Source organism: Zeus faber (genome assembly GCF_960531495.2).
Source record: "Zeus faber genome assembly, chromosome: 1".
In the NCBI taxonomy this organism is placed as follows: domain Eukaryota; kingdom Metazoa; phylum Chordata; class Actinopteri; order Zeiformes; family Zeidae; genus Zeus; species Zeus faber.
In genome coordinates, this window is record NC_137193.1 from 2,921,947 (window position 1) to 2,938,410 (window position 16,464).

At 47.8% G+C, this 16,464-nt stretch overlaps 1 protein-coding gene across 1 annotated transcript in view; it reads right to left on the reverse strand.

Annotated features, from left to right (window-relative positions):
- Positions 1 to 15,899, reverse strand: part of LOC307240929 (glutamate receptor ionotropic, kainate 5-like) — a gene marked incomplete at both ends in the record, with an annotated part of 41,593 nt that extends 25,694 nt beyond the window's left edge. Inside the window, 6 exons of the mRNA XM_080014845.1 lie at positions 1,363 to 1,416; positions 1,601 to 1,779; positions 2,538 to 2,703; positions 8,745 to 8,842; positions 10,170 to 10,334; positions 15,788 to 15,899. Of these exons, the coding sequence (XP_079870971.1) occupies positions 1,363 to 1,416; positions 1,601 to 1,779; positions 2,538 to 2,703; positions 8,745 to 8,842; positions 10,170 to 10,334; positions 15,788 to 15,899 (774 nt within the window). The remainder of the gene's footprint in view (positions 1 to 1,362; positions 1,417 to 1,600; positions 1,780 to 2,537; positions 2,704 to 8,744; positions 8,843 to 10,169; positions 10,335 to 15,787) is intronic.
- Positions 15,900 to 16,464: the final 565 nt, after the last annotated feature.

Genomic DNA, 16,464 nt, shown 5'->3' on the forward strand with positions numbered 1-16,464 from the left:
GTCCAAACCCAAACCTGCCGCCACAACTGTCGCCTTGGCAACGGCAGGGGTGACGGAGGGACGGGTGGGGGTGGTGGGGGGTTGTCTCTGGGTGGAGGGTTGCTAAATTCAAGACCCCAAATAATGTTTGAAACGTTTATACACATGAACTAAACCTATATGTGTACACGCACACACACATACTGTAGATTAATATTCACGTACTTGAATGTGTTGAAAATATAGATAAACAGTATATTTAACATATACAGTAGACATAAGATATTCAGTACACATAAGATATACAGTATATTTAAGATATATAAGATATATAAGATATACAGTACACAGTCCACCTTGCAGTATTTATTGTTACACCAATGTTGTTGTTACACTAATCTCTGTCGCAATGTAGCTGAATGTTATTCTCCCTTGTAAGTCGCTTTGGATAAAAGCGTCTGCTAAATGACTAAATGTAAATGTAAATGTGACATAAGATATACAGTATATTTAAGATATACAGTATATATAAGATATACAGTATATATAAGATATAGAGTACATATAAGATTTACAGCATATTTAAGATATACAGTATATATAAGATATACAGTATATATAAGATATAGAGTACATAGAAGATATACAGTTTATATAAGATATACAGTATATATAAGATATAGAGTACATAGAAGATATACAGTACATATAAGGTATAGAGTACATATAAGATATACGTACATATAGGATATAGAGTACATATAAGGTATAGAGTACATATAAGGTATAGAGTACATAAAAGCTATAGAGTACATGTAAGGTATAGAGTACATGTAAGGTATAGAGTACATATAAGATATAGAGTACATAGAAGATATTTGGAGGACGTGTACTCTTGGTGACTGAGCGGAGACATTTGAAGTAGCTTTGATCTTCTTTTATAAATTCATGGATGTGATTGAAGTTTTAGGACGTTTTGTCAAATATCAATTATGATGCCAACGTTTGGCGACCCTCCACTGTGTGTACTGTGTGTGTACTGTGTGTACTGTGTGTGTACTGTCTGTGTACTGTGTGTGTACTGTGTGTGTGTGTGTACTGTGTGTGTACTGTGTGTACTGTGTGTGTACTGTCTGTGTACTGTGTGTGTACTGTGTGTGTACTGTGTGTGTACTGTGTGTGTGTGTGTGTGTGTGTGTAGTGTGTGTGTACTGTGTGTACTGTGTGTGTACTGTCTGTGTACTGTGTGTGTGTGTGCTCTCCAGGCTCATCACTGCTGCATTTGACATTTTCAACTTTCAAGAATGATCTGCTTCCATCCAGAACATCCCAGAGAAAGAAGGAAAGAAGGAAAGAAAGGAGGGAAGGAGGGATGGGACTCACCATGGTGGTCAGGATGTACTTGTAGAACGCCGACGTCATCCCCAACTCACTGGCCTGAGGAGGGAGGAGGAGGGAGGGAGGGAGGGAGGACGGGGGGGGAGGGGGGTAGAAACAAAGAAAGAAGGGAAGAGGAGGGGGCGGGGTTTTGTTGTTCTGAGGGAGTTTTCGTGATAAAGCACCGTGACCTCTGACCTTTGCAGCCCTGAGAGACAGGTGATAAAGCACCGTGACCTCTGACCTTTCGCAGGATGTGGTGCGAGATGGAGGCGTTGGCGTCGATGATGATGGTGGCCACCTTGTCGTCGCGGATCTCCTTGAGCAGCGGCGTGGGGTCCAGGGCGTCGTCCAGCATCCGCACCGACAAGGTGTCGCGGGAGATCAGGAAGCGCCGCACCAGCTCCTCCAGCCGCAGCAGGCCTGGGGGGCGGGGCCCGGCAGACAGGAAACAGGAAGCGGACGTGAGTCTGCTTCTGCTTGGTCGCGACCCAAAGGAAGAGCTGTGACTGAGCGCTAAATAACTAGCTGCTCCATTGGCTGACGGACCTGTTGGCTGACTGGTTAGTTACACGATCTGACTGGCTGCTTGACTTACAGATTTTTGGCATTTGAGTTTGTTTTGTGATTGTTGCGGAAAAAAGTAACGAGAACGATTTATTCAGAACATCAGGACTGGGTTGAGTACGAGCCTGGGACTCAGCCTGGGACTCAGCCTGGGACTCGGCCCGGGACTCGGCCTGGGACCGAGCCTGGGACTCAGCCTGGGACTCAGCCTGGGACTCAGCCTGGGACCGAGCCTGGGACTCAGCCTGGGACTCAGCCTGGGACTCGGCCCGGGACTCGGCCTGGGACCGAGCCTGGGACTCAGCCTGGGACTCAGCCTGGGACTCAGCCTGGGACCGAGCCTGGGACTCGGCCTGGGACTCGGCCTGGGACTCGGCCCGGGACCGAGCCTGGGACTCGGCCCGGGACTCGGCCCGGGACTCGGCCCGGGACTCGGCCCGGGACTCGGCCCGGGACTCGGCCTGGGACCGAGCCTGGGACTTAGCCTGGGACTCAGCCTGGGACTAGGCCCGGGACTCGGCCTGGGACCGAGCCTGGGACCCGGCCTGGGACTCAGCCTGGGACTCGGCCCAGGACTGAGCCTGGGACCGATCCTAGGCCGGAGTGGGACTCACACTCGGCCTTGCTGCAGATGAGGCTCGCCGTGGGGAAGCTGAAGGAGCGCAGCATGGCGGCGATGGCCAGGCTCAGGTCCTCGTTGCTGGGATACAGCGTCACCGAGGCCACGCGCAGGTAGGGGAGCCGGGGAGTCTCCTCAGGACCGATCTTCACGTGGGGGATCTGGGGGGAGTGGCGGAGAAAGTATCTACATGAGTCTGAGTGTGCAATGCTAGTGAATAATAATAATAATAATAATAATAATAATTATTATTATTATTATTATATATTAATGATATAGTTGATTGAGCAGTACAGCAGACTCTGCGCTGTCTGGAGGCTGAATGCAGTGACCCTGGATGCAACACCAATGGGTCCTTGACCCTCCTCCTGGACCGGTAGATATAGGGCTGCTGCTCTGATCCAGTGCTGACCAGAACAGAAAAAGTTCACCATGGCCCTCTGGATCTCCTCTAGCAGGCCTCTGGGTGGATGTCGAACGGTCAGTCTGTGCCACAAGGTCGAGGCAACCAAGTTATTAACAACCCTCCCCCTGTATTATAACTGGGGTAGCAGCCATTTTCATTTGGACATTCTGGCAAGCACCTTCTCCACCACGCCCTCCCAGTTCTGCATCTGGTATTCCCCTGAGCCTAAAAACACCCTGAAAACCTTCATCCCTCTCCTCCCCCTGGAAAACTGGGAATGACCTTCTCCTCCCACTTTCCACCTGAAAGGCCTCACTTTTCTCCCAGTTTACCTTCGCAGATGAGGCCTTCTGTTAAAAACCTGAACAAACTACTCACCTCTGGACATCATCCTGGTTCTTGATAAAAACATAGATATCATCCGTGTAACGCAGAGGCTCTTTGGTAGCCCCGGTAGGGAGAGCCCACTCAGCCTATTACCTAAAATAATTAAAAGCGGTTCAGGGAGTGAAGTTGTCCAGTGGTGGGCCAGCCCTGTCTGATCGCTCTCTGAACAGGTAGTGGACGACCCACCCCCCCCCACCTTGATGATGCATGATGCTCCTTTGTAAAGCGACCCTGTAGACTGAAAAAAACCTTCTCCAAAGCCCAAAGACTTGAAGGTTGAAAATAAAAACAAACATTGTACACAGAGTTGAAGGCGTTCCGCTGATCGAGAGATAAAACACCAACATCTACGTCAAAATTTCACATGTCAAACAAATCTCTCAATATAAACGAATTGTCCTTGTGGCATATTCACCTGCCACACACCACACAATTGGCGTTTTCAGGGCCCGACATAGAGACGCAGACAATTGAGTAGAAACACACCAGCTAATTGTAGAGAGTGGGCTGGGTGGAGCAAGCCCGGAGCAGATGGACATGTCATGACAAGGGCTGCTCTCCTGAGTGAGTGTCTGGATGGGGGTTTTGCCTGTTGCTTGTTAGACCAACCAACCAACGAGCAACAGGTGTGCAGCCAATCACCTAGACCCAGGACAGGTGTGGCTGCTTCAACCACCCCCCCCCCCCCCCCCCCCACACCATAGTTCTGAATAGATCTGCCTGGTACACAATAGGACTGGTCTTTAAAAATCAACAAATCTAAAACTCCTTTCAGCCTATTGGCCAGGACTTTGGATCAAGGTTTATAGTCTGTACAAAGCAGGAGAACGGCCTCCACCAGTCTGCACAGACACCAGCAGAACCTGGAGATCATCTCCTATCAGGCTCCAGAAATGCTTGTAGAACTCTGGAGGCAGACCGTCTATTCCAGGAGCGCGCCCAGACGCCAGCTGGCCCACAGCAGAGGTGAGCGTCTAGGCATCCCCGACCTCGAGCAGAGGCAGCCCCTGAAGAAGCTCGGCAGCACACTCTCCATCACAGTCCTCTGCCCGGTAGAGGGCGGTGTGGGAGGACACCATTTGCCTCGGTGGCACAGTGCATTGCACTGCTGCCTCACAGCGAGAAGGTCCTGGGTTTGATTCCCGCCCGGCCGATGTTGGCCGGGCGGGACACATCTCCCAATGAGGGGCCTTTAAGTGTGGAGTTTGCATGTTCTCCCCGTGCTCACATGGGGTTTCCTCCATGTAACATCAGTAAGAACCCTCACCCAAAACATGGGGTTTCCTGCATGTAACATCAGTAAGGAACATGCAGAACATCATTGTATGACCAGCGATGTAAATTTACCAATTTATAATTGGTCCCCGGGCGCATCTCTGTATGCTGCCCACTGCTCACCCTGCCACCCAGAAGGCAGAGACCGGTCATCTGTCTGGACCGCTGAACAGCTTTCTCCAGTTTGAAGAAATAGGAGCTGGGGGCGTCCATATCCATATCCCTGATGCTGAGGTAGCGAGCCCTGATCATGGCACCCTTCACTCTCTCCTGGAGGAAAGTGCTCAGCTCCTGCCGCTCCGCAGGGGCGCTGCCACTGAGGAGGCTTCCCTCAATGTCCCTGATCTATCCCTAAAACTATCACCAAAAGTGCCGTCCTGCAGCAACTTACAATAAAATGCCAAAAAGAGAAGGGCTTGGTGCTGGGTACAGTGCATAGCTCCAGGGTGACGAGGTAATGATCAGTGGAGCCTACGGGGTGAATGAAACCGTTTAGTCACCCGCAACTGAGTGCGTGTGATATGTAAAGCCTGTCCAGCCGAGCCGCGCTGACCCTACCGTCTGAAACCTCCACCCTTGTGTACTGTCTGTGTGCAGCATGTTTTGTTCTCCACGTGTCCATGTGGTCATGCTGCGCTGTAAGTTCAGACATACAGGTGGATAAAACTCTGCGGCGCTCCTCGCTGGAATATACAGTTCCGGTCCCCCCCTGCTGCAATGTTACCACCCTCACCCTCTGTGAGCCTAGATTGGGAGCATATACATTGACAAAACAAAAGATGAATCCTCCGGCCTCAAACCTGACCCTGACACCGCCCCAGCCATCAGGCTAGAGCGGAGGTTCTCAACCACTACGATCAGAGCGGCTCCAGGGATCTTTTGTCCAAACAAAGAAAATAAAAGCATCGTGTTTATTTTTATTGTAGATGTATTTCATTGACTCCGTTTCCTAATTGAACGAAACAAAACAGCCCCCTCAGTGACTTCATCCTGGCGCCAGGCCCGAGCCAAAGACCTCTTCTGCTGCTGTCTCCCACATTTAATATTCAGAGATCCAACCTTCAGCTGCTGCATGGAAATGTGAGAAGAAGAGGAAAGAAAAAACGGTAAAAAGAAAGAAAACGGGTTCACTTTCCTGACGACTGTCAAGTGTTGTTTTTTTTCAAACCGGTATCTCTTCTTCTCATCCCACCCGGTTGGCATCGGCCATCTCCGCGTGACGGCGGTTTTAATCCCTTTTTCAGAATCAGGGTCGAGATAACCCTCGATTTGCTCGAATGTGTATAATTCTCAATTCTGTGCGTCATCATCACCATCAACGCCTCCCTCACCAGGGGCCGGATCGTTCTAACATTCCAGACTCAGGGTTCGGAAAGCCGCTCGCCATGCAGCGCTCGCTCCGGCACCTGGTCGGGGACCAACGGGGGGGCACTCCAGACACCGTGACCTGGGTGGAGGGCGTGGCCAGCGGGTACACATGGAGACCGGCGTCATTAACGGGGACTCTTAACTGGGAGACCAAGCGCTCCTCCTTTACAAACGCCACCGTGGCTTAATTCAACCCGGAGGCAAAGGACAGATTACTGTGTCCAACCTGCTCCCCCTGCGCCAGCAGAACCTCCTCAATGCTCACAGTGGGGTCCGGCAGAACCTCCTCAATGCTCACAGTGGGGTCCGGCAGAACCTCCTTAATGCTCACAGTGGGGTCCGGCAGAATCTCAGACCCAGAACTCCAACCAGACGAGGTTACAAAGTGACAGGAATTATTTTCACTATCACTATTAAACGTCATTTTGTTTGAGAAAAACAAAGTTAACGTTTTTCCAGAAGACAGTTGGATGAAACAAAGCAAGTCAACTCAAATCATGAATATATAAACGCTTCTGAGGATAACTACGGCAACAAAAACCCAGTCACATCACTGTCAGAATTTATAGACGTTCCAGAGTGTGCGCCACCGTAGAGCATGTAACCGCTGCCTGTTTTGTTTCCTTCAATTAAGAAAAAGTGACTAGATGTAAAATAATAAAAACACACTGTTTTTATGGGTTAAAACTGGAGGAACACACCTTCCTGCTTTAGGAAGGATCAGTCTAATAAATACAAAACCTAGAGGAATTGTCGCAGTGTGGTTATTTAAGTTATTCATTCTTGAGAAGAATAAATCTGTGTGAATAAAGTCCTGTTTTGATTCAAAGATTTATACATTTGCCTTTATTTATAGCTTTATAAAAGGTATTATTACTGTGAAGGTGTTTCTCTGTTGATGTACAAAGTGCCATAATATATTTGGTACTACATGGTGATCACAGCATTGACTAAAATAAGGGTGACTATCATTTCAGCCGTAACCCTGCAGCCCTACTTCACAATGACAACCCCCGTTAGTTGTGGCTTAGGAAACCCCCCCACAGCAGCAAACATCCCATCATAGTATTACACTGTAACCAGGCTGAAGGGATGAACTTCTGCAGCCACAAAGTACACGGCGACAGAGAGACAAAGCACACCCCTCCATTGAACTTTAACGTCATTTAATGGAGGTCCAGTTTGGCTGCGCAACTGGCTGCAGCAACCGAGTCGCCCCCCGCCGTGCTGGACCACGGAGCGCCCCCATGGTGCTGGACCACGGAGCGCCCCCATGGTGCTGGACCACGGAGCGCCCCCATGGTGCTGGACCACGGAGCGCCCCCATGGTGCTGGACCACGGAGCGCCCCCATGGTGATGGAGCACGGAGCGTCCCCACGGTGATGGAGCACGGGGCGCCCCCACGGTGATGGAGCACGGAGCGCCCCCGCAGTGATGGAAAACGGAGCGCCCCCACGGTGATGGAGCACGGAGCGCCCCCACGGTGATGGAGCACGGAGCGCCCCCACGGTGATGGAGCACGGAGCGCCCCCACGGTGATGGAGCACGGAGCGCCCCGCTGTGCTACGTTCACAGGTGACTCTGAATTGGACTTTCAGCAGCTCAGCGGCAGCATCAGTCGGCGCACAATGGAAGCGTCGCCACGGCAACGACAAGCTGGACACGTCGTGAAGCTGGAATTGAAGTCGAATGAAGTCAAAGTGTTCTCCCAGAATGGCAGATGAGTGAAAGGAATAAATAAAAGAAAAGAAAACACTTATCCTGTCGAGAGGAAGAAGTTCAGTGGGAAGAAAGTGGTGAGTTCAAGTACCGGTCATAACGTCGTTCATTTCGACACCAAATTCCACCAAAAATAAAAACATTTTGACGATGATACTTGTAAGAACTGCCTCACCCCCCAAAAGACTGGAACAAACAAACATCAAGTCAAAGTAACTGACCAACTCGACAAGAGACACTTTGATTTAAACTATTCATACTCGGATTCCACATGAATTTAACCTGTTTTACGCACTATAGGGTCAATTTCAAAATAAAAGCTCTGCCTTCAAAATAATCATTTCGTGTTGTTTATTTAAACGCTCACAGTAATGGCCTTGAGCTGACATTGAGCTAATGACATGGTAAAATTAGATAGTAAGTAATTACATATTTATAATTACATAGTAAGTAATAGTAGTAATAATTATATAATAAGTCATTAGTAATGACATTAATAATTACATAGTAATAATTTCATAGTAAGTAATCAGTAATGGTGTTAATAATTACATAGTAACTAGTAATGACATAGTAATAGTTACATAGTAAGTAATTAGTAATGACCGTAATAATTACATAGTAAGGAATTAGTAATGACATAGCAATAGTTACATAGTAAGTAATTAGTAATTACATATTAATAATTACATAGTAAGTAATTAGTAATTTCATATAATTAATTTATACCTTAGACATATCACTATAATTTATCCAGCGCATGAAATGAGTTATTGTTTTTTTCTGTATTGTTTATATAATAGGCAATTTATGTTCGATATTCTTGGCTATTTTCTAAATGTCCAACTTTCCAAGTTTATTATTACTTTTTCTCATTTAAGAATTTTGCTATTTTCTCCACATATATATATTGGGGTATTTCTCTATCTTAAGTTTGTAAAGTGTGTAAAGCAACACACCGATCCAGGCTCCCTGTAGTTTAAATAAATAAATAAACACACCCCTCTTCGGACACCTTCCAGATGAACAGCGTTTCGAGCACTCACCTCTTTCTCGCCACAGATGTGACTGACGGTGGAGCCGGAGGCGGGGCTGGAGGCCGGGCCGATCACCGAGACCACGCCCTTGGGAAGGATCTGACACACTGACGGGGAAGAGAGAGGGAGGCCGACAGGGATCGGCCCGTCACGTCACTCGCAAAAAAAGCCACGACGGCGACGCGGCGGCGGCCCCCAGCGGAGCCGTGGGAGCGGTGGTGCGGTCAGAACGACGACATGGGAATCTGCCTCTGATCGGGCGTGGTGTTGCCATGACGCCAAACACTCAAATCTCACCTGGCCAGGAATGAACGGGCGGTGGAGTGAGAGTTGTAGGTTTTCTAAGCGATCGGATCATCCGCAACACTAACGACTGGTCATTGTGCGGAAATATCTTAAAAGAATGTAAATAAAGCACCGACATTCACCAGCAAACAAGCAAACAATGGATACTGTGGTATTTGTCAAAGAAATGATGATATTTGATTTTGTGACTATCAGAAACAGGGACCTACGACCAAATATAACCCTCCTCACAGCTTAATGTCCTGTTTATGGAACAACAACTCCAAAATCACAATAACTCAAAATCACAATAACCAAAAATAATAATAACCAACAATTAAAATCTAAATAATAATAACTCAAAATCACAATAATCAAAGATTACAATAACTCAAAATCCCGATCACCAAAAATCACAATCAAAATCATAATAATCAAAAATCCCATTACTTATTATTATTATTAGTAGTAGTAGTAGCAAAAATAAAATCACAATTCAAAATTTACCATAAATCAGCCAAAATCATAATTACCAAAAATCACAATAACCATAAATCAAAATCATAATAACTCTAAATCATAATAACCAAAAATTACAATAACCCAATATTATAATAACCAAAGATCACAGTCAAAATTATTATAACTGAAAATCACAATAACTCAGCTCTCAATAATAAAAAAATCACAAAAATAAAAAATCACAATAACTCAACATTTTAATACCAAGACCCCATTTGTAAGTTGTAATTTGTTTTAAAGGTCTAAATACCTGAAGGCGATGTAATGTACCATGTTTTTTATCATATGAAATCATCCAACGAGCTGAATAATGATGATTTTCACGACCTGACCTCTTTCCACTTTACTGCTGGAGCGCAGAGCTTTAGCACAGATTCAGCTGAATTCAGACTCCAGATCAGTGGAGGAGCCAGAAAACACAATACTGCACTGCACTAGACTGATTTGACTGGTTTGGCTGATTGGGGCATTTGACTGGTTTAACTGGTTTGACTGATTTGGCTGATTTTATGTGATTTCGCTGATAAGGCTGGTTTGACTGATTTGGTAGTTTGACCGGTTTGACAGATGAGGCTGATGTCTCTGACTGATTTGTTTGGCTGATTCGGCTGGTTCTCCAGTACTCACTGGTCTCGGTGGTGTCGTACTGGGAGTCCTGCAGCAGCTCGTAGACGTCCACCTCCACCCGTGCCTGCGACGTCTCCCCCATCAGGCTGTTGATGTTCTCCCGGGCCAGTGCTAGCGCCAGGCGCTCGCCGCGCCCGCACTCCGACTGGTCGTCCAAGATGGCTGCTGGAGGGCGCCGGGGGGAGAGGAACAACAACAGAAGGTCAGAACGGTGGCGTGGGTGATGGAGAGACGGTGTGTTCTTTACAGCGATGAAAAGTTCTTCTCTTTTTGGAGAGTCAGCTCTTCCCGAGTCATTGATTTGTTCAGTTTTCCGACTGGTTGTCGGTTTGATTCAGTTGGTTTAACGTAGCATTAAGAACTAACGCCTCCCTGTTGTGTTTGTTAATGTCTCCCTGATGCTTCTAAAAAACCTTTGAGGCGCTGGAAGTCATGTCGCCCTCATTTCACCTCGACCCCTCCGCAGCCCTTTAGCATCGAGCTAACACAGTTAGCATGACATTCTATCGATGAGGGGCTAGGGTTGGGGTTGGGGTTAGGAAGTCAGCCGCACGAGCCCTGCTTCGTCCGGGGACACTCCCAGCCCGACGTCGACTTTGATGAACGGTGACAAACAGTTCGGCTCTTTTTGGCTCTTTCCGATTGACTCCGTGAAAAGATGAGTTTGTTTCCTCCGACCTTCGATGCGGTCGTTTCAATCATTTGATTCTGTGGAAAATATTGAAACGGTCCCGTCTAAGATGAATTACGATGACAAGCGCCTCCACCTTTTCAGATGGTGGATGGACGTCATTCAGTCAGCGCCGCTCTAGACCCTGACGTCAGCGGCAGAGTCTGCCGGGCGAGGGGACCGCCGGCTCGTCGGGAGCGTTTGGGGGCGAGGTGCCTGCCTCTCTCGAGGGGTCCTCGGCAGATCGGCCGGGATGGGCCGGGAATCGAACCGGCGACCGTCCGTCTGCCAGACTATACCCTACTCGTTGGCCGGAGCGACTCCCTCTGGAGATTTGTTCGCTATTAACGGATCATTTGCCAGTGGACGCAGACGCCTCCCGGAGGAGCTCGAGCTCGTTCTGCTCAGGCCCTGCTGCAGAGCCCCGTGCTACCCAGAATGCCCTGCTGCAGTGGTGGTGAGATGAGAAGCCAGACACAGTCAACAACAACTACACACACGCACACACACAACTACACACAACTACACACACGCAAATACACACAACTACACACAACTACACACACGCAAATACACACAACTACACACAAACACACAACTACACACAACTACACACACACACAACTACACACAACTACACACACGCAAATACATGCAACTACACACAAACACACAACTACACACAACTACACACACTCAAATACACACAACTACACTACCGGGTGTTGTTTTGTTGTGTCTGGGATTTCGTTTGTTTAAAAGGACCACACTGGCGTCAGATGGACTTGTAGAATAATAAGTTAGTTGTTGAATAGTTAGTTGTGGACTTGTAGAACAGTTAGTTAGTTAGTTAGTTAGTTAGTTAGTTAGTTAGTTAGTTAGTTAGTTAGTCAGTTAGTTAGTTAGTTGTTGAATAGTTAGTTGTGGAATAGTTAGTTGTGGACTTGTACAACAGTTAGTTAGTTGTTGAATAGTTAGATGTGGACTTGTAGAACAGTTAGTTAGTCAGTTAGTCAGTTAGTTATTGAATCATTAGTTGTGGAATGGTAGAATAGTAAGTTAGTTGTTGAATAGTTAGTTGTGGACTTTTACAACAGTTAGTTCGTTGTTGAATAGTGAGTTATGGACTTGTAGAATTGTAAGTAGTTGTGGACTTGTAGAAAAGTTAGTTAGTTGATGAATAATAAGTTGTGGACTTGTCGAATAGTTAGTTAGTTGTTGAATAGTTAGTTGTGGATTTGCAGAATAGTTAGTTGTGGATTTGCAGAATAGTTAGAGATGCAACACTGAATGATAAACTCTTTGCCTTCCACCTCAAATAATCATTTTGACGGTATTAAACCAGTCCAATTCCGTGGCTTCACAAAGTCCTCCCTCACCTCAAAACCAAAGCCACCGCCACTCAGACAAATTGGACGGCTCTTTTTTAAGAGTGACTCGTCAAGAACGACTCTAAAAAAAGGAGTCGAACCTTCGGTCACGACGTAGAGTTGACGCTGTTCTGCTGCAAACATCAGTCAGTTGAGTCAGTGCAGCTTCGCAGTTTTGCTTTTGCAACCATAGAGCTAAACCACTAGGGAAAGGTTATTTTGAAATCGAAAGCTCTGTTCAGCATGCAGTCTAGGTCCTAGTACTATAGTACTATAGTACGGCTACTATAGGAGGTTTGTCCCCAACTTTTCAGAGCTAACCAGCCCCTTGACAGACTTCACTCGAAAAGGGGCTCCAGATCTGGTCCAGTGGTCAGCAGACGTTTGCAAGGGTAAAGTCAACTCTCTGTGGGGAGCCAGTGCTGTTTAACCCTAACTTCTCTCTCCCTTTCTGTCTGCAGACCGATGCGTCGAACAGAGGACTGGGCCCAGTCCTGTCCCAGGAGGTGGAGGGGACCAAGCGTCCGGTGCTGTACCTCAGCCGCAAGCTCTCAGAGCGGGAGTCGGGGTACAGCACAGTGGAGAAGGAATATTTAGCAATCAAATGGGCAGTCGGTTCCCTCCGCTACAACCTCCTGGGACGAGCCTTCACCCTCTATTTGGACCACGCACCGTCGCAGTGGCTCTACGGCATGAAAGACACAAACGCCCGGATCACCCGGTGGTACCTGGCTATCCAGCCCTTTAACTTCTGGGTGGTCCACAGGCCGGCGGCGTATTTCGTCATGGCTGACTTTCTCTCCCGCTCCAGGGGGTACGGGAGGGGAGTCGACTGTCGGCCGGACAGCTCCCGGCCTAAGGCGGGCGGTGGGGGCATGTGGCGGACAAAGGGGCGTGGTCAAGCACCGGCCGCGTTTACCTTTTCCCGCGGCAACCAAGCTGCCTCGAGGCAGGGAGTTTTCTTAATGTTTTTGTCTGTCTTACAGAGGAGATCGGCGCATGGGGTCGTGAGCAGCCCAAGAGTGGAACACTATTCCTCCTGCGCCCGAGAGGACTATTAACAAATATTAGAATAGATCCTCAGATATATATATATATATATATATATATATATATATATATATATATATATATATATATATATAATTGTGACCTGCGTTCCAGACTGAAATGGACAATAGAACTCAAGCCATGTTGGTGCACCAGGGCCAGAAAGTCTCCCTCCCTGAACCCTTAACTGTGGGAAGAAACTCTCACACCCCAATACACCATCGTATGTTTGTGCTTTCATCCTGTGTCTGGTAATGACAGAATTCGACTAAAAATCTGTGTGAAAACAAAGGACTGCGCAAAGCAGAGGAAGTGGTAATCGTCATGATGTAAATTTCGCACGCTGTAATCCGTTCATTACGGTTCTGTCATTATGCTCGTTACCAAATCGGAACTTAAAGCCCAAGTCTCGTATTCCAAGATAAAAGCCCATCTGAGCGGTCCTTCCTCCCCACCTCATATCAAGTGGAAATAAAGCAGGAAATAATCACTTCAACGTGTTCTGCACGAACATGGAAAAACAAAACGTTTAATTCACAACGATAACTGCACTGCCCTGCAGAGCGCGTGATGGTGCGCCGGTGCTATTGCACGTATTTAAATGAGGTATTATTCATACATTTGGTGGTAACTGCACGAGACAAACAAAGGGAAAGGTCTGCAGAGCTTGTGCAACTGAAGCGCATTTATAAGAGGTGCCACGCCCAGACTTTCCAGTGAACTGTAAATACTATTTTAACATTTTTATTATAATTGTTATTACGTCACGGCGTCTGTAGGTAGCGGAACCAACAGTCCATCGTGGTTTTCAAAACGCACTCTAATGCAACTTGTTGAAACTTTCAATAGTTTGTACAAATAAGACGTTACTAACGTTGACGAAAATGGTTCCATGATTCCTGTTGAACTCAAAAGAAATCGAAAAAACAACTCAAAGTCAGAGGGCGTAGCGATAAGGGTCAAAACTGGCATTGAACCACAGATGGCATCGAACCTGCAGAACCACGGACACCTCCGCAGGCCGTGGCCTCGGGAGCAGCGGCCCGGAACTTGGCACAGTAAAATATATATTAAAATAACATCAATTTCTACGTTGTAATATTAAGACTAGAACTTATTCAGTTAATGTTTTAATATATACACATTTTATTGATGTAATAAATTAACTGTAATAGATTTACAACTACTATCGAAATGTTTTATCGTCCCTGCACATGAACCTAAAAACAAAGTAAAAGCAGCCCCGCCCTCTCTGACTCCGATTATTTACTTTGCCACATAGTCATTGCGATCATAAATCACAGCGCGGTATCTTTTGTGCATCGGACACTGAAGGAGTGCAGACAGCCGGCGCAAATTGGCGCCATTCGTGGGGCAGTGAGCGGCGGCGATGCATGTTTGTGAAGTGGCCCCCGAGTGGCTTCCTGTGTTCGGGTCCTTCATCAAACGCTATCCACGGCGCTGACGTAGGGCCCTGCGGGGGTGGCTTGGGGCCACGGTCTGGCACCTGGTGGGCCCAGTTGCCCGGGCGGCAGCCGCTGTTGGTGTGTGTCTGGTACATCCCACCGTGCGGATCATTATCACTCGGCTACAAAATGACTGAACCATGTTGTCCTGGCAACAAACGGCAGATGTGTGGCTGTCTCTCCCTGTCCCTGTGAGCACCCGACCAGGCCACAACCAGGCTGCAACCAAGCGGTGTCTGTTTGTGTGTGTGTGTGTGTGTGTGTGGAAGTCTAGGGCTGGAAAGAGGGAGAATAAAAAGGACAAACTGCTGCCTCCAGAAACAGAAGCAGGCTCCTTCGACAGCGCGCACACGTGAGCGGACGGTGGTTATTCAAATGGTGCTTTCCTACACAGGGCTTCACCCGTTCACACACACATTCACACACACATTCACACACACATTCACACATACACACACCGATGGCGGCGCCCACGGTGTCAGGCGCAAGCCTGCTCATCGAGAGCAGTTGGGGGTTAAGTGCCTTGCTCAAGGACGCTGCGACGCGCTGCCAGGAGGAGCCGGGAATCGAACCAGGAACCCTCCGATTGCCGGACGGCCAGCTCCGCCTCCCGCGCCACCGTCGCCCCAAATGTGTGTGTGTGTGTGTGTGTGTGTGTGTGTGTGTGTGTGTGTGTGTGTGTGGACATATGTGTGTGTGTTTATGTGTGTTTCAATGTGTGTGTATGTGTGTGTATGTGTGTGTATGTGTGTGTGTGTGTGTGTGTGTGTGTGTGTGTGTGTGTGTGGACATATGTGTGTGTGTTTATGTGTGTTTAAATGTGTGTGTATGTGTGTGTGTGTGTGTGTGTGTGTGTGTGTGGACATATGTGTGCGTGAGCAACCCACATATTGTCATGGTTCCACGCCGTGTTGACGCAGTGGGAACACACTCATCCCTCCCTCTCTCCGTTCCAAGGATCCTAAACCACAAACTCCATCTGACATCGAATTCAAAATCTGAAATTGGGACAGGAGGCCGGGACGGGAGGCGGGGACGGGAGGCGGGGGCGCCGCGACTCACCCATGCGCACCGCGGGCAGGGGGTGGGTGCGGCCGCCGGGGGGCGGAGCCAGCGTCAGCAGGGCCAACAGGAAGCGGATCGACAGCAGCAGCAGCGCTGGCAGAGCCGGCATCTTCCCCCGCTCCTCATGGAGAACGGTCTGCTGGCCGCCTGCAGCGCCACCTGCGGGGGGGGGGCATCAAGAACATCTCGTTCAGCGAAGGGTTAAAAGCCTGACGGTGACTTCAGCTCGACAGGTGGTGCACGGAACGAAACATGCAAATAAATAACAAACAAATATATAAAATATAATTTACAATAAAAATGAGTATTGACGTCGATAGAACAATAAAGGAGAAAACGTGGACGGTTAAACGTTTGTGTTGTTTGTTTGTGTTTTCAGCGGCGGCCGAGCGGAGGGGACCGTTTCGAGTTTTTCAAGTTTTAAATCGTCAAACGATTTGTCTTCAAACCGACCTCAGCCGCTAAAGTGTTAAATGAAGGAGAAGAGATAAAAAAACAAGACATTTACCAAAAAACCAAGCGTGTGAAAAGTACAATTATATACATTACAAGTTGAAAAGATGATGGAGAGAATGTGAGAGAGAGAGAGAAGGATGAAGAAAGAGAAAGAGGCTTTGGCTTCACAAAGTAAAAGTATTTGAGGAGGACTTTTATTTTGTGAAGCCGGAGCCGCC